The following is a 23,410-nucleotide window of genomic DNA, read 5'->3' as shown; positions in this document are numbered from 1 at the left end:
AATTAAATCAGAATCGCTGAGGGTGGGACTCAGACATCAGAATTTTTAAAGTTCCCTGGGTGAATCCAATGTGTAGCTAACATTGGATTCACTGAAAATACAGGTGAGACTTGGATTAGCTGAAAATACAGGTGAGACTGAGCTCAGGAAAATGTAATTATCCTGAAATGGCAATTAAAGGCATGCCATCTGAATTGCATGCCACTTTGATTATATCAATCTGTGAAAAGTTCTATGGAATTATCAGGATGTAATGATTTAGATTTGCCTTTGTCTCAAAACTAATAATAAAAGATTATTTAATAATCATCAGAACTCCAAAATTTGGTACTAAGAAGATCAATTATGCATACCACCAAATGGATAGGCATTTGAAAGGAAAAGTCCACGGCTGAAGAGTTAAGTTTGAAAGCCACCAGTTTATTGGGAAAAGCACTGTGTTGAGCGTTTAGGAATCTGTGTTCTAGTGTTAACTTTGCTATGTTACTTTAAAACAGAGTATTTAAATTATACTTCATATAATGAGGTAGTTGAACTGGAGGTGATCACCAAATTCAGCAAATTGTATTGCCTACTGTGCTAGGCAAGAATGCAGGGATGAACAGCACATTAAAAAGCTGGAAAAACCCACAGAACACAGACAACGTGAAGAATGTGTAAGTGTAGTGAGTATAAGTGAAGTGTTTAGGGGCTTAAGGACGTACAGAACTGTACTTCGTCTGGTTCATTATTGGGACAAACACTGTATTTGCCTCTTTGGCAACCATTCACAAATCCCTTCTTCCTTACTGGCAGGACCCATCTCTAAAATAGGCCGAAGATGCCAGATGATGCTTGCTTTTCTAGCCACCCTTGCAGCTGGGACAAGAACATGTGACTCAGTGCTAGTCAGTGAGACCGGAAGAGAAATCTACTGGGCAGTTTCCTTTATAAAAGTTGGCGACTAAGAAAGTGTCCTTCCTTCCTGCCCTGACCTTGTGCATGAGGACGAATGATAGTGTTACAAGGTCATCTTGGGACTGATGGCCTAAGAACAAAGGCCTCCACCCACGCTGGTTATCGCCAAAGAGAAAAATGGGAAGAGCCTAGATCTTTGATGTCAACATTGACTGCTGAAGCAACCTTACAAGCACCTACCTGTGGACTTACTGAAATAATACTAGTTATGGTTGGAACACTTGCTGCTTTAATAGTGGTCTGTGGATCAGTAGTAGTGCCAGCATCATCTGGGATGTTGGTTGGAAATGCAGAATCTCAGAGCTCACGTCAGACCTCCTGGATCAGAATCTGCATATTAGTAAGATCACTAGGTGAATGAGATGCACATTAAAGCTTGAGAACTGCCAGTGTAAACCACTTTTAATAGGGTATTCTGTTATATGTAGTTAAAAACATCCTTACTAATATAAATACACTGTGAATTGACCAAGTGCCATTTTTTAAATAAGAAAATACTTGACTGTAAAGACTTCTGATTCAGGGACCAGCCCGGTGGCTCAGGCGGTTAGAGCTCCATGCTCCTAACTCCGAAGGCTTCCGGTTCGATTCCCACATGGGCCAATGGGCTCTCAACCACAAGGTTGCCGGTTCAACTCCTCAAATTCCACAAGGAATGGTGGGTTCCGCCCCCTGTAACTAAGATTGAACATGGCACCTTGAGCTGAGCTGCTGCTGAGCTCCCGGATGGCTCGGTTGGTTGGAGCGCATCCTCTCAACCACAAAGTTTGCTGGTTTGACTCCCGCAAGGGATGGTGGGCTGTGCCCCCTGCAACTAGCAACCAGCAACTAGACCTGGAGCTGAGCTGCGCCCTCTACAACTAAGACTGAAAGGACAACAACTTGAAGCTGAACGGCACCCTCCACAACTAGGATTGAAAGGACAGCTTGACTTGGGGGGAAAAAAAAAAGTCCTGGAAGTACACACTGTTCCCCAATAAAGTCCTGTTTAAAAAAAAAAAAAAAAAAAAGACTTCTGATTCAGATATAGAAAATTGCAAGAGACGTATTCTTCTCACCATAACAAGCAGTATAAACTACATAATCATAGTTTAAAACAAAAAATAAACCTGTCACCTTGAGGACACAAATCTAAATGACTCCAGAAAGTGAAAAGCCCTCCGTAAAAGAGATGATCCACTCCTCTTCTCTTTCCTGACTGAAATGTAGGGAAATGGAGAAAACAACTATGGAGAGGAGTGAGGAGAAATCAGCCTAACTTGTATCATAACAAACGGTGAATGACTGTGGAAGGGCTGGCAGGATCGATTAGAATCCAGAGAAGCCCCAGACCAGTGCTGTCCACTAGAACTTTCTGCAGTGATGGAAATGTTCAGGATCTGTGCTGACCTAGTGTGGCTGAGGAACTGAATTTTTAATTTGAATTAATTTAAATTTACATGGTCACATGTGGCTACCACATTGGACAATGCAGCCCTACAGACAGAGTCAGCCTGTACTAACCCCCCAGTTCTTTGCTACAGGTCTTCACGTAGTGTTAGGGATACTGCTCCAAGAACAGAGGCAATGAAGCAGAGCTGAGAAAATTCCCAAGGCATAGGTTTCCAGCTAGGGGAAACCAAGAGAGAGCCAGGGGAATAGAGAGGAATCCCATCCAGGCCATTCCCTACTTCACAGACTATAGAGCAGACAAGGCAAGAGTGGAGCTGAAAGATCTGCCCACGCCCAAAAAGCATGGGGTGGGACTGGAAAACAAAAAGAGAGCTCCCCAGTGACCTGGAAAGCTGGCAGCCTGGGCTACACATCGGGAGAAATTTCTCACACTTCACAGTTCAAAAAGTAGGCAGCTTAGGAGATCCCCAGAAGCTGAGCAGGGTTCTTGCTGAAGACAGAGTCCCAATCTTGTCCTCAGAATGTTTGGAGCCAGTGAGGAACTGAAGCAAACTGAAGTGGCAGCAAAGGCCAGATCAGGTCACCTGTAGAGCATGTTGATCCAGCACCGACTTATGGAGCATGCTCCGTTCTGGGAATAAATATCATTTCCTTCAGTCTCTGCTATACTTCTATAGAAAACGCCCAGCACACAAAGGTCTTAAGACACAGGTGACCCATCGTCAAGGAAGTAAACAGTCAATAGAGGACCTAGAGATGACCCAGATCCTGGGGTTATCATTTGGGGACTTTGAAATAACTGACAGAAATGCCAAAGAATCTGGTGGACCAAGTGCATGGCACATGTGAAGAGATGAGGAATTTTGGCAGAGACATGGAAACTATTTTTTAAAAAAGAACCAAATGGAAATGCTAAAAATAAAAAATGTAATATGAGAAATTAAGATCCTTTAGATGGGCTTAGCAGAAAATACCTGCCCAACCTTGGCCATAGTCCTGGGGGCAGTTTGTATTGTGGAAGGATTCCTTATGGTTACACTGATTGATATTTGCCTTGAACAAGAAACACACAACACTCAGTGTACTAATTATAAGCCCACAAACATGTATTTTGATAGAGCAATGCATAGATTCCTCAGGCCACATATTCTCACATATTTCCCTGGTAGTCCTGATTGGAAAGAAAATTTGCACTTCTGTGAATCCATACATAGGCCTTTCCAGACCATTTAGATAGAATTTCCACCTGTGTTGGTAGAGAAACCAGAGGCTTGCATTCTTGGTAACCCAATTCCCACCATGTGTGACTATGTCTTGTTTGGTCAGCTTGTGCTGCAGCTATGTCATTACTTTCCATTCCCTTCATATTTTCAATCTTACATTGAACATTTGGTAATAAAATACTGACTTTCACATAATAAATACTCTAGGTATCTAGAATAATTAGTTTCTTAATAGGTAACCTTGTGTAGTGTACATCAAGGCTTAGAGGGACAGTGACCAAAAGTTTCAGACTACCACACAGAACATAAGGAATTTATCTACAGTTAGAACTTGAATTTCTGAAATAATTGCCTCTGCCAACCCCCAAAGGACTGTCACAGTTTGTTGCTTAAGAATAAGAAGGTGAATTCTGTTTCTTTTTTCAATCTCTTTAAAATTTTGTAGATTTTTGTATTCCTTTATTCGTATTTTTTGATTCAGTAATTGTAGAGTAACTCATAATTACTCCAAAAAGAGCCTACTTACATTTCCATAAATGGGAAAATTTCTCAGTTGATTTATTTATTTTTTTATTCCAACTTGTATGGCCAAAGTATTTCCCTGGAAACTTACAAATACATATTGAAGATGAAACAAAATTATTGTAGATGTTAATCTGGAATTTTAGCTTCAATTGCATATACTTTTAATAATTTTTGTTAGAGGAAAATAGTAATGAGTTAATTATAGTAGTGTGGGGTGGCCAATTACCTCAATTAATTAGAGCGTGGTGCTGAGAGCACCAGGGTTGCCGGTTCGATCCCCGCATGGGCCACTGTGAGCTGTGCCTCCTTTAAAAAAAAAAAAAAAGTTAATTATAGTAGTAAAATTAACAAACTGCTTTATTTTACAGGGAAAATATTTATCCCTAAACAGAAACCTATACAGACTTTTACAGAAGAAAAAGTATCTCTTGATCCAGAATTAGAAGAAGCTTTGACCAGTGCTTCTGACACAGAATTGTGTGACCTTGCAGGTATCTTCTAAAACATTAAGTTGTGAATGAGTGTGGAAGGGCGGGGAGTACCAGCACACACCTGTTTACATTATATAAATGCTTCCTTTGCCTAGCAAAGTGCTGTTGAATCCACTGATTCAACACATATTTATTTGGCTTTGTTTTTTATATTACAAGTCTGATACAAGGAATTTCATTTCTTTAAATTCTTTCAGTGGTGAAATTTTTATGTTAATGGAATTTATTGTATTATTTGAAATCTTTTCCCATGTTTCCCTTTTTTGAAAGTCATTATAAAAAGCTTTTATCTGCTGGTGCTCAGCTAGAAGCTGTCCCATCTGAGCCCTGCAAAAAAGTCTCCAGGGTCAACTGCTGTCCCCTTTTAGGAGAAAGAGCCCAAAAAATGGGTAACTGGAAAGCAGACGAAACAGTCAGCCCTGAGTTATACTTACCACCTTCCCAACTTTTTTGAAGTTATGGAACGTTCCAAACTTCCTTGTTATTTTCATCGCAGGTTTCTTTTCTGAACCAGTATCTTCCCCACCTACCTCTGGCCCATTTTCCTAGCTAGAAAAATATGACACGGAGAGATCTTACTCTCAATTCCAAGAACTAACATTTGAAAGGAGCAGTGATGCTCCTTTGGGAAGAACCCAGGAAAGGGACAGTCAGGGTGTAGTACCACAGCCAGAGCAGGCGTCTTATTCCTGGGGGCTGAGGACTGATGGAGTTGTAAGTGATGCGTTCATCAGGGTGGAATGGGCTGGGGCACGCTGTAGCTTCTGCCTCATTTATGCAAAAGGGCATCAAAAACCAAAACGAAATTTATTTCTCCTGTCATTTTTGAGGAATGCTACTTTAATCTTAAATATGAGAATTCAACTATACTTTCAGTATTCTACTCTTAGCTAAAATACAAATGTAAATTAATATGAAAGTTATTAACAAATGTAAAAATAGTGAAGGTTAAGTTGAAAATCTGCCTTCTGTTACATGATGTTGCTAGAAACCTTGTGAGAAGGATGAACAGCAAAAATAGATCTTTTCAATTTTCTCTCTAGCCACAAGATGGAGCTTAAGGATAGATTTACATTTAGGGTTAGGCTGGTTTCAGCTATGTGTCTGACTCAGAAATGTGGGGAAAATAATAAGGGCACTGGTGAGAGAGATTGTAGGTGATTTTCCATCACGCTGTCCCTCTGTTTTTGGTTGCAAAATCTGTAATTGAGTAGGAAAATATCCAGAGAATGTTAAAATCATTGATAGAAATTTTTGGTTGTAAAATTAATTCTTTATGTTTAAAACTGGTGGAAATAAAAAAAATAACTCTCTTTTTCTACATTTATAGCTATTCTTGGGATGCACAATTTGATAACGAATACACAGATCTGTAATATAGTGGGAAGTAGCAATGGTGTCGACCAAGAACATTTTTCAAGTAAGTATTTGCAATGCTTTGTGAATTCTAGTCCTTTTTAAATATATTTTGTTTTCTCCATGAATCAACTTCAGTATATAGATACCAAATTTTATGTGTATGTACTGGAAACCTAAGATTCTATTTAGATGGTATTGACAGAAAACCATTGAAAATAGAATATTAAATATTTTATGCTTAATGTGTCAGCAAAAGTAATAGGAACCACTCTCACCTCACTAAATAATATTAATGCTGAACAGTATGAGAGCTAATCAAACTTGGCTTTTGTTGACATTCTTTTTTCAGTGTTACTGAGTTTCAAGAAATCCACAACAATGCTGACAAACTACATTATGCAATCAGATTTAGGAGAAACCACAGAACTATTCTGCCCCTAAATCTGTTAGTCTGATGCAAAGGATTAAATAGCCTAAAACAAAGGTTTTTAAAAAATTTATTTTAGGATGCTTTAAAATTACCAAAGTAATACATACTTTTGTAGCATAATTTACCAATACCTAAGTGTATAAGGTAAGAAGCAAAAGTGTATTCATAGCCTTCTACTCCCCACACCCCCAACTATTAACAATTTGGTGTGTATCCTTCTAGACTTTGTACTGTGTTTATGTGAACTTTTATACACACACACACACGCTGTACGTAGTTTTTTGGTTTTTTGTTTTACAAAAATGGGATCATACTATAGATATTTTTCACAACTTAATTTTAAAAATATACTATTGGCTAATTTTTTTTAATGCTCACTATGGGCCATGTTCTGTGCACAGTTCTTGAATGTGACTTGTTCTCATTTAATCCTTATAATAATTCTATGAAATAGGTATTATTATTATCTTTAATTTGCAGGTGAGGGAGCTGAGGTTCTAGAATGATTAAGTATCTAACTTGAATGTCACACAACGTCGGTGGTGAGGATTTTAACCCCTGCTATATTGTTTATCACTTAGCTGTATATCATGTTTCCTGTTCGTACATACAGAGCTACCTCATTCAAACATCTGTATAACACTCCGTTTTATGAATGTTCTATAATTTGGCATTCCCTCTATTTTTTAACTTTTTGTTGTAGAAATGTTCACGCATACATAGTAGAAGAGAAAATAATACATCCATTACCCAGCTTCAGCTATTTTTAACATTTTGACAGCCTTGTATTGTCTGCCTCCCTCCCCACCCCTTCCACTTTATTTTTCCTGGGATATTTTAAAGCAAATCCTGTTCATTCGTATTACTTTTCCCATAAATACTCCCATGTATGTCTATCCCAGATAAAGACTTTTCTTTTAGCATGCCATTATCCAACTTAAAAATTAACAATAATCCTTCATATTATCTAACACCCAGTCTACGTTCAGACTTGCCCTATTTTCTCAAAAACATTATCTCGCAGTTGGTTTGTTCAAATCAGGACCCAAATGAAGGTCACACATTACATTTGGTTGTCATTTGGTTTCAGTTTTTCTTAATTTCCTAATAGTTCTCCTTAACCTCTTTCCCCCTTTCTTCTTGCCATTTATTTCCTGAAGAAACTGGGCTATTAGTTATGTAGAATTTTCCATTCTGGATTTGGTTGAGTGCAACCATGTGCCTTCATTTTACATGTTTCCCTATCTCTTAGGTTTCTGTAAACTATTATTTTCTAGAGGCTTCATCAAATTGAGGTGCAGTTTTTTGGTTTTTGGTTTTTGGCAAGAATACATAGTGATTTCTACATAGTGATTGAATCACATCAAGTCTGGTCATTCCTCTTTGGGGAATGTGTTAACGTTGATCAGTAGGTTCAAATGTTGGCAGCCTGATCCATCCATTTAAAGTTCCCCATGAACTTTTCTTAATGGTTTCAGCATCCCATTGACTGGATCCATTATTTCATTAGGGAGCAAGTCTCCTTAAATACATACATTTTGTGGAGTAGGGAAAGAAATCATTTGGTTTTTATAAAATTTAAATTGAGGAAGAACTCATTCAATTTTCCATTCAGTGAGGAAGCTCTTCTCCAGCCCACTTGACCTACCATCTTGAAGAAAACTGTCCTGCTGAACATTTGTGAGAGGAAGCCCACTCGGTCCTTTATCAGAGCTCTGTTAGGAAGCTCTTCTTTGCATTGAACAAAATTCTGCCTCCTGGCATTCGACACTTGTTCTGACCCAGCCTTTCAGAACCACCTGAAATTCCTCTCTTCTCCTTCTACAGAATAAATCTGAAAACAATGGGAATACTTTCTTTTAATATATACTTTCAGGCTAAATACATCCCAATCTTTCAACTGTCCTCAGAAAAATAATTTTCAGACCTCCATCTAAGTTGATCTCCTCATTGCTCTGTGTGTGTTTGTGTGTGTGTATGTGTGTGATATTTGAAAAAGACAAGTTACTCTTAGAGGAAATTTATTGGATGAGTAAATAATATACCTTGTATTAAGATGAGGTTTGCTCCTAAAAGCTAGAGGAGGGCAGATGGGAAGAACTAAGCCAAGCAATGATCCTGTCAGTCTTTCCATGTCAGTTCTTAACTTTTTTGTGGTCATTTGCTTCTTTGAAAATCTGATGCTATAGGTGCTCTCTCCAGAAAATTTATCCATAGAAGTTAACCTGTTCTAGGTGTTCAAAAACCTCCGCACACATCTCAAAGCATCCTTGTATCTCATTAGAGGGTTCAAGACTTCACGGTCCTCTTTCAGCTTTGCATAGTTGTATCCTGGCCATGTGTGTTGGCATAGTATATATGGTGAAGGATTGGGGGTAGGAGTGAAGCAGGGCGGTAAGTTTTGACATTTCTGCCTCAGTAGCTCTTGTGTGTACCATTACCTCTCTGGTCCCCCATTCCCTATTCCTACTCTTCTTCCGAATGGAGGGTCCTCCCCCTTTCCCATTGCGTAGTACTCGCCATGGGAAGAAGAGGTAGTGTGTCCTTCCATCATCTTACTCTTCTCATGGAGGCTGTATTTCTTCAAGTCTGATTCGTACTGCCTTTACAGTAATTATTAGATCTCAGACAAAAAGATATGAGGTGTTAAATTTGATCATATTCAAACTTTATCTTAAACTTTGCTAAAAATAAATGGAATCATTGGTTTGTGCTGTGAAATATATTTTAGTGGTAAAGATATCTTGTAATGCACCAAAAAGCAGTGAAAATATTCATTTTTGAAGGTTGATACATTACAAAGAAATGTTGGATTATGTTTGGTATATGTTCAATAAAATTTTTTTCGAGTGCTTTAAATATGTGTCAACACATAAAGGATCATTTAGAAATTGTGGAGAAGAAACTTTTAAATTAGTTCCACAGTGTGTGTGTGTGTGTGTGTGTGTGTGTTATGTGTTAGCAAGTTAATATATGCATCCACTGTAATAGTATCATAATATCAACCAGTGAGACTCATGCTCTTCTCATTTGTTACTACAGATGTGGTAAAAGGTGAAAAGATTCTTCCAGTATTTGATGAGCCACCAAATCCAACCAACGTTGAAGAGAGTTTAAAGAGAATTAAAGAAAATGATGTTCGTCTTGTTGAAGTTAATTTGAATAATATAAAAGTAGGTATACTAAACAAATGTTTTGAGTCAGGTAGATCTAGGATAAGAGCCTAGCAGTTTTGATATAGTATAATTCTTTCTACTTAAAGGTAGTTTTCACTCCTAACAGTATGCTAACACAGATGCCTTCATATTTTAGAAATTAAAATATTACAGTATTATTCGGACTTGGTTTTTAAAGAGTATCATACAGAAATGTAAACCCTACAGACTGTCAGTGTAAATCTCTCTGGCTTCCAAAGTACTGCCTACTTTTAAGAGCATTTGTCTTTAAGGTTTTGTTTCTTTAATCATGTTTCTTAAGGTATAACTTACATTTAGTAAAATTCTCCCTTTTTAGTGTACAGTTCCATGAGTTGTGACAAATGCATACAGTTGTACAGCCATCACCACAATCAGATGTAGAACATGTCACACCCCTTTGTCCTCATTCTGTGACCCCAACTCTAGCCCCTGTCAGTCACTAATCTGTTTTCTTTCCCTATCATTTTGCCTTCTCCAGAATGTCATATAAATAGAACCACATAGTATGTAGCCTTTTGAGTCTGGCACCTTTCAGTTAGCATAATGCATTTGCGATTCACCCGTGTTGTTGCTTATCAGTTGTTTCTTTTTATTATTGGATAGTGTTGGGCTATTGTATGGATATGCTGCGATTTGTTTATCCATTCACCAGTTGATAGACATATGATAATGAGTAAAGGTTGGGTTGATAATGAGTAAAGCCACTGTACACACTCACATGCAGTCATAGGTTTTGTGTAAACATGTTTTCATTTTTCTTGAGTAAACACTTTGGAGTGGGCTTTCTGGGGTCTTACAAGGTTTTTTAAAATGCAGCTCTTCCTTGGAGTAAAGAAGGAAGAAATGAGTTACAAGGACATAGGGATAATTAATTACCGAAGAGTAAGCTCCAATTATCCCTTGGGTATTGGCCATTGTATAATAGCGTCATTACAAATTCCTCATTTTAAATCTTGATTTGTCTGAATTGGAGTTGGAGAGGGCATCTGGAAATTACAAGAACCTAGGGAATAAGACCACTGCACTCATTTAGTGGGTGTTTCTTCCTTTGCGTGGAGGGAAAAAAACCTTGGAAAAAGCTAATATCCCTAGTTGATCACTAATTTTATTAATTCTTTAAAAATTCAGTCCTCATATATCTGTCTCTAAATTAACAGTAATGATCTGAAAATAACCAGGCTTCAGGGAATGGAAGTCTTAGTACTAAAGGGAGAAATTAGTGCCTTCTAGAACTATATCTTTCCACATTTAAAGTAGTATAGGGCTAATCTCTCTTACTACCTGTAGTTTAAAGGACTGAGAATCGTATGTCATCTGCCTCAGGAATCATACTTATTAGAGGTGGGCTCCCACATCTTTCTCTTTGTAGAAAGCGGATCCACTTTGAATACTCAAGTGTGTTGACTTCTTTTAATATGAATAATTAAATGTAGAATTGCAAGAGTTTCTTTAACCTAAATGCTAGAGAAATGGTAATATGTACCCTGCTCTAGGTCAACAGTTTGTGCAAATGTACCATAATATAGAAGTCAAATAGATATGGAGGAGGCTGAGTTATTTGTTTTCACTTGTAGACTAACTGTTGTGTGTTTATGTAATTTCTGAATACATTTTAACGAGAAAAGTAAATATAGGTATATTTGAGTAATGAACTGAATGTCCTGAAAACTGAAATGTAATAATGTTCTATACTATTGTCTTTCAAGAATATCCCAATTCCAACCCTAAAAGATTTTGCGAAGGCTTTGGAAACCAACACACATGTGAAACATTTCAGTCTTGCAGCCACGAGGAGCAATGACCCTGTTGCAGTTGTAAGTAAGCTACCGTTGATAATACCGAAATTATGACTACGTGCCAGGATACGTTACAGAAGTGGCTGAATGGTGATTTTGTGAACAAAATTTACTCCCTTTTTTCAATTGATGTTTATCTCACTATTAGGCAGTACCTGATTTACTCTTTTATGTTAATTTTTCCTTTATTTCTTTCCTATAATTTATAAAAACATAAATGGAGTCATAGAGTGTATGCTGTTCTGCAACTTAATTTTTCACTTAACAGTAGTTCTTGGAAGTCGTTTCATATCAGTACATAAAGTTCCACAGCATTATTTTTAACATCTGCAGAAGATTCCATTTATGGATCTGTAGTGTTAGATTTTGTCCAATGCTTTTTCTGTGTCTCTTGAGATCATGTGGTTTTTGTCCTTTATTAATAAGGTGTATTGCATTGATTAATTTTTGTATTAGGTTGGTACAAAAGTAATTGTGGTTTTTGCAGTTGTTTTTAACCTTTTAAACCACAATTACTTTTGCACCAACCTACTATATTAAATCAATTTTGCATTCCTGGGGTATACACCACTTGATCATGGTGTGAACGTTTTTCTACACTTGACTTTGATTCTCCTCCTGCCTCACTGACTATCCCTTCTCTGGTTGCTATGCTGGTTCCTCCTCTTCTCCCCAACCTCTAAGCATTGGAAAGGCCTAGGGCTCCATCATGACCTCTTTGCTCTGTTTACACTCACTTTCTGAGTGAACTCATTCTATTTCATTGCTATATATTATCTATATATAGATGATTCCCAGTGTTATTATTTCCAGTCTGTACCTGTCTCCTGAACTCCATGCTCTTGTCCAGCTACTTAACAGCTTTTCTTGGATGTCTAACAGACATACCGTGTTTCCCCGAAAATAAGACCTAGCTGGACAGTCAGCTCTAATGCATGTTTTGGAGCAAAATTAATATAAGACCCAGTATTATGTTATGTCATGTCATGTCATGTTATATAAGACCGGGTCTTATATTAATTTTTGCTCCAAAAGATGCATTAGAGCCAATTGTCCAGCTAGGTCTTATTTTCAGGGAAACACAGTATCAAATTTAAGTCCCAAACCAAACTTCTAACTTCCATTCCATATCTCCTTCTCTCACTTTTTCTTTTCTCACTAAATGGCAACTTCATTGCTTCATTTGCTGAAGCCAAAAAGAAAGGGAGTTACCCTTGATTTACCTTTCTCACAACCTTAAATGTATGTCCAGCCCTGTCTTCAAAATATTTCTAGAATTCAACCACTTCTCACCATTTTCACAAGTACGGTACCACCCTGGTCTAAGCCAGTATCTTCTCTCATCTAGATTATTGCAGTAGCCTTTTAATTGAGCTGTCTGCTTCCATCTTACCCACCCCACAGCCAACTCTTTATACAACATCAAAAAAGATTCTTTTAAAACTTAAGACTAATTATCTCATTTCTATACTCAGGACCTTCCAGCAGCTCACTGTCTCACTAAGAGTGAAAATCAAAATCTTTCATTGGCCTTATAAGGCCTTATATGATCAGGCCTCTCCTTTACTTGCCCTTTATTTCATTCTATTATAGCCATACGGCCGTCCTACTCTTCCTCAAAAATGCCATGCTCATTTTGGCTTCGCAGTAAGCCAGCTGTAGCAAGACCCAAATAAGAAAAGATGTTCCAAAGGGACATTGATAAAGTTAGTCGTACACAGAAACTGACAGAAAGTATGGGAGACACAGGAGAAAGAAACATGACATCGGGTGTGAATGAACCTAAAAATGTGAAAAGCAGTGGAAATTGCTACCAACAGAAAATTACATGTGACAAAAAAATCTAAAGATTGTGACAGGGTACAAGTGCAAAGTAGATATATGTGAGACGTGTGAGGTAGGTGTCAAGCTAAAATAAGCTAATGAGAAACATTTAGGCAGTTATGTTAATTAGCATATTTGTTTATGGCATGTGCAGTGTGTAATAGATGCTGTCAAATTTTAATCTCCAAATATTTTCTTTAATTTCTAGGCTTTTTCAGATATGCTGAGAGTAAACAAGAATTTGAAGAGTTTAAATATGGAGTCCAACTTTATTACAGGAGTTGGGATTCTGGCACTGATTGATGCTTTAAAAGAGAATGAAACCCTCACAGAGCTCAAGATTGACAATCAGGTCTGTGCTCTGCAGCAGCAGTTTGGAGGAAGCTGCAGCCCACATTGCTGCGTAGGGCCGGGCGGGTCAGGAGGTGGACGGGAGGAGGCCGGGGAGCTGTTCAGGAAGGTGGTGGTGTGAAAGGGGGTGAGAGCACCTGCGAGGCATCCCGAGTATTAACTTAGTAAATAATCACTCTTAGTGTATTCATAGAGTTGTGCAAGAATCACCACTACTAATTCTGGAACATTTTCATAATCCCAAAAAGGAACTCCATACCCACTAGCAGACACCTCTCCCACCAGCCCCTGGTTACCCCTAATCTATTTCCTGTCTATGCATTTGCCTATTTTAAACAGTTCATGTAAATAGAATTATATAATATGCGGTCTTTTGAGTCTGCTTTCTTTCACTTAGCAAAATGTTCATCCATGGAGTTTCATCCATGTTGTAGCATATATTCTTTTTTATGGCTGAATAATATTGTTACATTTGGGTTGTTTTCTACTTTTTGAATATTAGGAATAATGCTGCTGTGAACATTCTTATACAAGTTCTTATTGGAATGTGTTTTCCATTTTTCATGAGTATGGACATAGGAGTAAAATTGCTAGGTCATGTGATAACTCTGTTTCACTTTTTGAGGAATGGCCAAATTGTTTTCCACCATAACTGCAACATTTTAAATTTCTACTAGCATGTCTGAGGGTCCCAGTTTTTCTATGTTCTTGCCAATCCTTGTTACTCTCTGTCTTTTTTATTACAGATAGGGGTATGAAGTGGTATTTCATTGTGGTAATCCACAATTTTTTGATGTCTGTATGCTCTATACTGAACTTTAAAATTTTGTTTCTCTTACGTATGTTGTAAAAATTGGAGAAATTTAAAAAGACCAGCAGAATCAGCATATATCTCAATGTCTTAGTCTTGACTTACCTTGAAAAGTATTTTGATCTAGTTTATTAATACTGTTCTGTATTTCTGATTATTCCAGAGGCAGCAGTTGGGGACAGCTGTAGAATTACAAATGGCCAAGATGCTTGAAGAAAATACAAATATCCTTAAATTTGGATATCAGTTTACACAGCAGGGACCGCGAACCAGGGCAGCTAATGCTATAACAAAAAACAATGACTTAGGTAAGACATACGCAGTATCAAATGAAATTTCTGAATTGTACCTTTAAGATAATGTATTAGAGGAACACTTTTTACTTTTAAAATAAATTTTAACAGAGTGAGATTATTGGGCCTTTGTTTCTAAAAATCTGCACAGACCTTTTTATACTGATTGAATCAGAGTTCAGTTTAAGTGAGGTTGTAGTGATTATTGGGAATGGTTAGTGGGTAAAATCTACTTCCTGTGACAATCATTTCACAGCTTTAAGTGAACAAAGTTTTCTATAAACATTACACTAAATTCTTCCTATAACAAAGATTTTTATTCCCAGCTATAAGTCACCCCTGGGAACTATTGAAACAAAGACTTCAACATTACGGGAAAGTTTTTGTCCTTTTTATCAAAAAGGCCTACGAGAAATTCAATTTTATATAGTAAAATATAGACTAGAATAATTATAATTTTAACCCAAGTCCTACAGTCAGTGGTATGTAAATGTTTGCTGTACTTACCAGCCTCCCTAACACCGCTGTCACTGGGCAGTTGGGCTTCTCACTGCACACATCCACCTCAGTCGTCTCCCCTTCTTTCATGGTTCCTATTGAACTGCTGAGGCTTGTGGCTTCTACTTGAAGTCTATTTTCCAACCAAGGCTGAATTCAAAACAGTGATGCTTATAATTTTGTTTCTACATTTCCAAAAATCAACTCTTAAGTGTGGTGTGTATCATTGAAATACGTATTTTAAAAGATGCGTTTAGATAAGAATTAAAAAATAAAACTTCTTAAAGGGAGTAACATTTCAAAGTGATGCAGTTCATTTAAGCTTCAGCCACATTTGAATTTTCATTCTTTAAAGGTTTCTGGAGCAGAAAAAATACAGCTTCATAATCCAGATCACTGGGGGAAATAGTAGTTCAAACCTTTCCTGTCCTTTGATGAGTATAGTTTCCCATAGAAGATTTTAGCCTCTTGCTTTTTAAAAGAGAAAATTGGTGTGTTTTGGTGTGTTTTTGATTCTAGATGTCATTTGCAGAGTCATGTTAATTCTTCTAATAGTGGTTCACTAGTTGGCTTCTGTATTTTCCTTCAGGTATTTAATTTTGCTTCTTAGAGTCATGTTTCTCAAGTCTGACTAAACTTCACAAATAATTGGAGAACTTCAAGACATAGATTATTGGCTCTAAAAAAGTTTGTACTTAGTAAGTTAGTTATACTTCATTGTAATTATCCATTTTCAAAGCTTTTTTTTAAAGCTTTTTGAGGACAGGGACCATGTCTGTCTGTTGAATCCACAACTCTTAAAAACACGCCTGACAGTAGTAGGTACTTAATAAAGTGAATAAAGAAAATGATAGAAATTGAACCCTGCTCAGAGTTACAATTTTCTGGTAACTAAACAGCCATAAACTTAAGCATAAAGCACTCTCCATTTTTCCTCTCCTCTGAAACTACCTGATCTATCCCAGAATGCCACCAACAAATTTGTAGCCCCAACCGTTTCTGTCACCTGTGTCCCAGCAGGCAGGTGGTCTCAGCAGCTGTCATGCAGGAGAGCAGCCCGGTGAGAGCCACATCAGTGACAGAGACGCCAGCCGGTGTAAGGCTTCAGCACTGGTGCGCTTCTGAGGGGCCTGTGGTGGCAGGCGCTTTGCCGACACTTCTGTAAGAAAAGAAGTAAGGCAGGTTTGGGGCCAATGGGTGATGAGGGGACAGATAAAAACTATTTCCTAGGCTGCTCTGTGTTGGCATTGAGCAGTTGAGTAGCTGTCCATGGCCGTGTGTGGCAGAGGCAAGGAGGCCGTGCTGAAGAAGTTGTGCTGACACAAAGCAGGACTGAGAGAAGCAAAAGCTTTGTGCTGGTAGCTCTGTCGACCACCCCCACCCAATGCTGTTTCATTCTGATCCAAACAAGATTTTCAGACATGAAATCTGGTTCTCAGGTATGAAATGAGAATTGCATGGGATGAAAGCTCAGGTTTGGAAGCAAGAAAGTTATTTACATGCTGAGGACAGCCTGCAAATGTTAGAACTGACTCATGGCAGGAGGCTGCCTCCAGAATAAACTTCTTAGTGCTTGCCACTTGAAGCTAACAATAAAAAAGAGATGGCAGCTGATTAAGAGGGAATGCTAGGAGATGTACTAAGATTACATGGTAAAGAACTTAGATTTCTTTGGATTTTATGTGGAAAGCATTTGGAAGCCATTGTAGGCCACTGGATGCATGATAAAAATGCTAGTTCAAGAAAAATATTCTTATTACTCTTCTAGAGATAGGGAGGATATGAGGTTAATTAGAACATTCACAATTGACTGATCATGAAGTATCGAGAACTTACATTAGTGCAGTGAATTTTGGAAAGAAATTGCCAAGTAATTGGTAACGGGGCCAAATTTCCAAGCCTCTCATCTACAGGCTGAATGAGGAATTGCCAGAAGGTAACAAGTGGCACCAAGTGAGGAAGAGGAGTTGAAAATGGCTCTGCCCCATCTTCTGCTATGTTGTGCTCCCAGAATCCTCAGCTTGATGGTTTTTCAGCTGTGCACTTTGATCTCTGCCTACAGATCAAGGGGGCAAGCTTGAAGAACATGTTTTCTTCCATGCAGTCTAATATGTAGTTACTAGTATGTAGTACTATGTCGTCTAACATTTACCTTGATAAAGATGTACTGAAAAACAGTACTTGAAACTTCTATAGAATCTCTTGGTCATATAATTTTTCTTCACTTTGCAAATGGGGCTGTATCAGATCTTTAGTGGTTTGATTTTGATAACATCTTTCCCTTTCTCATTGTGTTCTTTGTCTCAAGTATTCGTTGAAATAATTCTACCTACTCACCATCTCTCCAGCTAAGAAGTGTCATAGCTGTAGCAGCAAAGAGGTTACGTGGTGTAGGTGCAATATTTGATATTCCTATCTTCACACCAGCTCACTACATAATTTTCTACAGTGTTTGTCTTTGCTCTACTCTGTTCTATAGATCTTGTTTATAACATTTTTTTTATAACATGCATTTTAACATCTGAAATGGACTACTGATAACATCCAAACCCTGCTGCAACTCAAAGTTTTCTTGGAAATTTTCTACCTTAAAGAATTGTCTGGTTTGTCTCTCAGATACTTCTATATTTTTCAGAGATCTATACACATGAATTAGGTTTGTTTTTGAGGACTGAAGTCGCTGTTTGATTTTTTTCCCCTTAATTTTTCAGTAAAGAAACTTGTTCTTTATTAACAGGGACTAAAATTAGAGTCAGGGACGTACTTAGATAAGTATAAAAATGTGTGTGGGAAACTGATACTTAGTCCTCCTGGTTTTTATTTCCCAGCCAGTCCCCAGCCAACGGCCGGACAATCTCTTAGGCACATCATCGAGTGTCTGGTCTCAGCCGTCAAAGGCTAGTACCAAGAGCCAGCAGTCAGAATAGCATGAGAACAGAGCACCTGTAGCCTGGCCAGTGGGCTAGGTGCATCTGTTGGCTTTTCGTTTCTCTGTGAAACGGTCAATTCAAGCTGAACAAAGGCAGTTGCCTTCCTACTTGTTTCAGAAGAAAGTATAAAATTAATAGACCAAAAATCTAACTTAAACAGAGGAACTTAACTGTAAGAGTATCAAAACCAGTAATGCGTAAATGCAAATCCTGTAACTGTAAAAGCTAAACTGGCTTTCCACACCCCAAAAAAGATGGCCTGCCAGGGCCTCAGGACTATCCCATAACCCCACTGTGATAGGTGATGAAGCTGAGTGCTCTCTGGGGTGTTTACTACGGTCTCATCGTGCCTTTAACTGCCCAGCCGTGAGGTACAGGTACCATTATTCTCCTGTTACAGAGAATGAGTTGAGGCTCCGAGAGGTTCACTTACTTGCCAAAGGGCACACGACAAAGAAGTGACAGCACCATGATTCACACTCTGTTGCCAGCTCAGAACCCGTGCTTTTTGTCCTCTTCTCCGTTGGGCTTGGCCGCCATGCTGCGGAGCCCTGACCTGGGGCTCTGAGCGGAGCGCCCTGGTGGCTGATGGGTGAGAGCAAAAGTAGCACAATCCTCAAGTGGAAGGCTGTGCCCTGCTATGGAGCACGGTTCGCTGTCCCCAGTCCACGAGGAGGCTGGAGTGCATGTGCCTCAGCTCTGCATTGGCCTCCACTCCAGCGAGTGAACTGGCTGGCTCACCTCCGGCAGCCACGCTTTGTGGTAGCCAGCTGTGACCTCACCACAGTACCAGGGTCTAAGAGTTTCATTACTTTGCATTTGTTGTTTTGTCAGAGTTCTGAGCTGGTTCATTTTATAGACGACAAGGAAAATTTGGAGAGCAGTGGCAAGTCACCTATAAAAATGACAAAACTGGTTTTGGTATGTTCTTTCACAGACTAAGGATATAAATCGTAGTGCCTAATCAGAAGAGCATGCAAATAGATTCTGTTAGTACTTTCTAATCCCAGCTGCCTGAGTGCCATTTCAAAATTTAACACAAGAATTTATTGATCGTTTTTAATGGAGGTATAAACTCTTTTAATGGAAAAATGAGACAGGCACAAGGACGTGCAGGAGGTTGCTAAACACTGTGTTAGGTTTCTAGCAGGGCCGTGTACGCACAGGGGAGCTTAGGACACGTCGTGCGCATTTTGAAGCCCCTTATTTCTGAACAGGTAAATGACAAGGATGAAGTGAGTGACATTTTTTATGTTAATGGCCATGTGAACTGGAAACAGACATTTCATTTTTGTAATGTCTGTAACTGAATTATACAGAAATTTGTTTGTAACAAGCAAGTTAACCTTGTACAAACAGATTTTTCCAACATAACTTTCTTTTATTTTTCTCACAGTTCGCAAGAGACGAGTTGAAGGAGACCACCAGTAAGTCCGCCAAGGTGCAACCTTCGGAAGACTTCGAAAGGTCACCAAGGGCTTGTGTTGGTGATATCAGTTGTAAAACTTTCCTGGGTAGAAGGGAAAAGACTGGAAATCTTTCTTTTTCTAAACTACATGTATCTTTTTTCTAGTTTATTACAAGTTTCAAATTGTAAAATCAATAGTAGGGGATATTTTATATTTTAAAGTGTTTTTTCTACTTTCTGCTAAAATCAATTTTAATTTAGCTTAATTGAGTGGTTTATGTTGGGTCTTGGGTTAAGAAATACAATTATAAGAAAATATAGGAAGTCATGGAGAATAACACGAACATTTTAAGGACCAATCTTTCTTAAATCCTAAAGGGCCATAGCTGATACCAGAACTGCTGTTGCACCTCTTAGGTACAAAGCACTTCAAAGCTTTCCTTATTCTAGGACATGGAGACTTTTCCATGTTTTAGAAGACATGAGCTTGGGACGAGTGTACTTTGTGCTTCTATCAAGAAAGCCCAATGCCAGAATTTTAAAACAGATTGACTCAAAATCTCGTCATCTGTTTTAGAAGTAAAAGCAGATCTCTAAAAGCAGAGAGAAAATGGTCTTCTGTGCATTTCAGGTTACTGCACTTGTCTGATGTGTTTTAAAAGGATAGTGACATCTAAATTCCTTACAGTTTTTTCATTTTCATTATGTGGGCATTATTAAATTTTTGTGAAAGCCCATAGTAAAAAGCATCTGAATAGGAAAGCTATTTTCTTTCCTGTAAAAGGCATACAGCCAACTCTTGGTTATTTAGGGTAAAGCAGAAAAAGAAAGTTGTTAAACACATCAATCAAAGATAACAAACATGATGGAGGTTAAGTCTGAAGAGCACACAAAACGGTCATTTAACTGATGGTTACTGTAAATTAGAAACTGGCATGCATACAAATCAAGTGTTGCACAGTTTAGTGAGAAATTTCTTTATGCAATGCAGAATTCTATAAATGGTATTTAATCACCACTCTGCAAATTTTCAGACCAGTAAGGAAGACAGATCTTCATAAACCTAATGTTTACTCTGTTTTCTTTCATCTTGTACTTTTTTGTCCATATTGTGTAAAAGCAGTTTCTCATAACAAAAGTTGTCTTCCTATTACTCGAAGTATGAAAGTGAACAATTGAAGTCTACTGTGCTGGGAAGACTGACTCCAGAACCACCAGTGCGATGGAGGATTTGGACCTGTATCCAGGCAGCCCCTGGAGCAGGAGGTGGTAGAGGCATCACTGCTACCGAAGGCAGGGAGGGGCAAAGGAATCTGAGTAATCCTGGCCTCAAAAATGCAGGCCTGGCTGTATCATTCGCAGGGAGATTTTTCTAAAGGGAAGACCTCGTTTCAGAGTAGCGGAGAGGTCTGTTGTTATTTTTTGACATTGAATTACAAAATGTCTGCTCCTTTGGCTTGGGGTGGACAGTTTACCCAATGAGCTAGGCAGCTTCTTGTGTACTATGGTAATAAGCCTTCTTAACAAGATGTATTTGTTTCTTTGAATCAGTGTCCAGTGTTTTAAAGGGGCCAAAGATTGACTTTGCACTATTCCCTTTCAGTTATAGGCTGCTGCTTTTTTCTCTTTTTTTAACAAGTTTCTCTCTTCTCTTTCTTTCTCTTTCTTTCTCTCTTTTTCTCTCTCTCTCCTTTTCATATACAACTTTGGAAATGTACTTGATTTAAGAGACTGCACTGTTCCAGCAGGGTGGGGGCCAGCATGGAGCAGTAGATCAGGCCACCATTCCACTTTCAGCACGGCTGCCTTGCTTGCCCTGTCCTATGAGTCAGTACATTGCTAAGTATGTTACCCCTTCCTTCCATAAGTTGTTTTTTTTGTTTTGTATTGTTTTTAAACATAGGTAGGTAGAATTATATATCATACTTAGGGTAATATCTTTTTCACTTATTATTTATCAAAGTATGGAGAAGTTGAGTGTTTTGCTTGTACCATTCCATTTCTGACTTACAACAGTTCATTATATTATTGAAGAAACGATTTCTTCATTAATAATTTTAAAGATGAACATTCAAACTATTGAATGCAAAAAAATCTTTCAAGAATTGTAATTACAAGGTAGAAAACTGATGTTTACTTTGATCTTTAAAAATCTGGCACCTCTTAAAAAAAAAAATCTGGCACCTCTTAACCTTTTAGTAACTTTCAGAATTTCTACATTGCTCTAAAATTTTGTAATAGATTAGGGTTGAGTTTTAAAATCAAGTAGTTTTGATTTTTAAACCAAAGATATTCTAAGACCTTAAATTTTGCATTCTAACCAATTTAAACTTAATCTGGTTATTTAATCAAAGAATATTTACATTTTTAAATTGCTGTTTTTTACAAGTTTGTAACTTCACATTTTATAAAATTTTATATTCGTATTTGAAGTTCTAATTTTTCCAGTATGTCTACATGAAATTTATGTATTTTAAAAGTCAATTACTAATATTTATATTATTAAAATGGATTTTGGTGCTATATACTTGTAGCGAAAGCCTAGTAGAAGTCTAAAGTATAGGTGAAATACATTTTCTAAGGGTGCCTGTCATTTAAAAGACCAAATAAACATTTTGTGCTTAAGAAAAAATAGACTGTTAGAGATTTCAAGAATTATCTTGATCGTTAAATTGCAAATTCTTATTTGAATGAAATAACCTGCACATTTGCTTTATGCAATAGGTGCACTCTGGAAAAGTTACATGTAAATAGAACTTTGTAAATTGTTTTTCCATTGACAGTATCTGATGTATTTTCATTTTTAAAAAGGGATTCCATGGTATAAAAAAAATTAGAAAAAATGTTTTGATAAAATGTTAGTCATTTTCTATTGTACATTATTTTTAACCCTTGCAGCCATTAAAATAAGATGAAAAGATTCATGGGATTTCATAAAATCTTATAATTTTGGCTCTGTGTTCCCAGGGCTGCCTTACTTTCCCTTATAAAATCAGGAACCACCGTTACCTCCAAGCAGATCTGAGGAGCATGCTTTTTCTGGAGTCCATAGCACCTTCCATTCTCTGCAAGTTTAGTACTGTCCAACTTTGCTCCTTCTTACAATGCCACTTTATTAAAAGAATTTTTTATAGTTTCATTGAGTTATAATTGACATATAACATTGTGTTAGTTTAAAGTATACAACATAATGATTTAGTATAGGAATATATTACAAAATGATCACACAGTAAGTTTAGTTAACATCCATCACCTCACATAGGTAAAAAAGTGGTTTTTTTTTCCTGTGATAAGACTTTTTAAGATCTACTGCCTTAGCAACTTTCAAATATATAATACAGTATTGTTAACTAGTCACCATGCTGTACATTACATCCCCAGGATTTATTCCTTTTTTAACTGGAAGTTTGTATCTTTTGACCACCTTCGCCTATTTACCTCATCCTCACCCCCTGCCTCTGACAACTACCAGTCTGCTCTGTTTCTATGAGTTCAGATTTTTAGATTCTCATATAAATGAGATAAATATTTGTCTTTCTCTTACTTGACTTGGCATAATGCCCTCAAGGCCACTTCACTTTTGAATAGTATTAACTGAAGACATGGCATCCACGAGAACCGAAACACATGGACGTGCCAGAGCAACTCCTGTGCTGCCCTCAGACGGGGCCCTTTTCCAGATTTGTCTGCTTAAGAATGATTTTTTTTTTAATTGGCATACATATGCTTGCACACACACATTGCATAAAAACCTTTATAATTTCAAATAAATGCCCACGTTATATTTTGCAGTCTTTTGAATAAATTATATTTGGTTTTAGTTATATTTAAAAGCTTGAAAATTACCCTTATAATCATGATTCTTTGTCACATAAAATAAGTATTTAAATACATTTGTTAATAATAAAATATCCAAAGTGGTGTA

The 23,410-nt window shown here is 37.6% G+C and overlaps 1 protein-coding gene across 2 annotated transcripts in view; it reads left to right on the top strand.

The window, feature by feature from the left end:
* The window catches only part of TMOD3 (tropomodulin 3), a 63,262-nt gene extending 39,852 nt beyond the window's left edge, over positions 1-23,410 (top strand). For both annotated transcript variants that reach the window (XM_019730629.2, XM_019730631.2), the window contains 7 exons: positions 4,466-4,588; positions 5,919-6,008; positions 9,420-9,550; positions 11,281-11,388; positions 13,403-13,546; positions 14,520-14,664; positions 19,474-23,410. In XM_019730629.2, coding sequence (XP_019586188.1) covers positions 4,466-4,588; positions 5,919-6,008; positions 9,420-9,550; positions 11,281-11,388; positions 13,403-13,546; positions 14,520-14,664; positions 19,474-19,508 — 776 coding nt within the window. In that variant the 3' untranslated portion in view covers positions 19,509-23,410. The remainder of the gene's footprint in view (positions 1-4,465; positions 4,589-5,918; positions 6,009-9,419; positions 9,551-11,280; positions 11,389-13,402; positions 13,547-14,519; positions 14,665-19,473) is intronic.

The sequence above is a fragment of the Rhinolophus sinicus genome, linkage group LG03 (genome assembly GCF_036562045.2).
Source record: "Rhinolophus sinicus isolate RSC01 linkage group LG03, ASM3656204v1, whole genome shotgun sequence".
NCBI classification, from domain to species: domain Eukaryota; kingdom Metazoa; phylum Chordata; class Mammalia; order Chiroptera; family Rhinolophidae; genus Rhinolophus; species Rhinolophus sinicus.
This window is presented reverse-complemented; position numbering and strand designations above follow the sequence as displayed.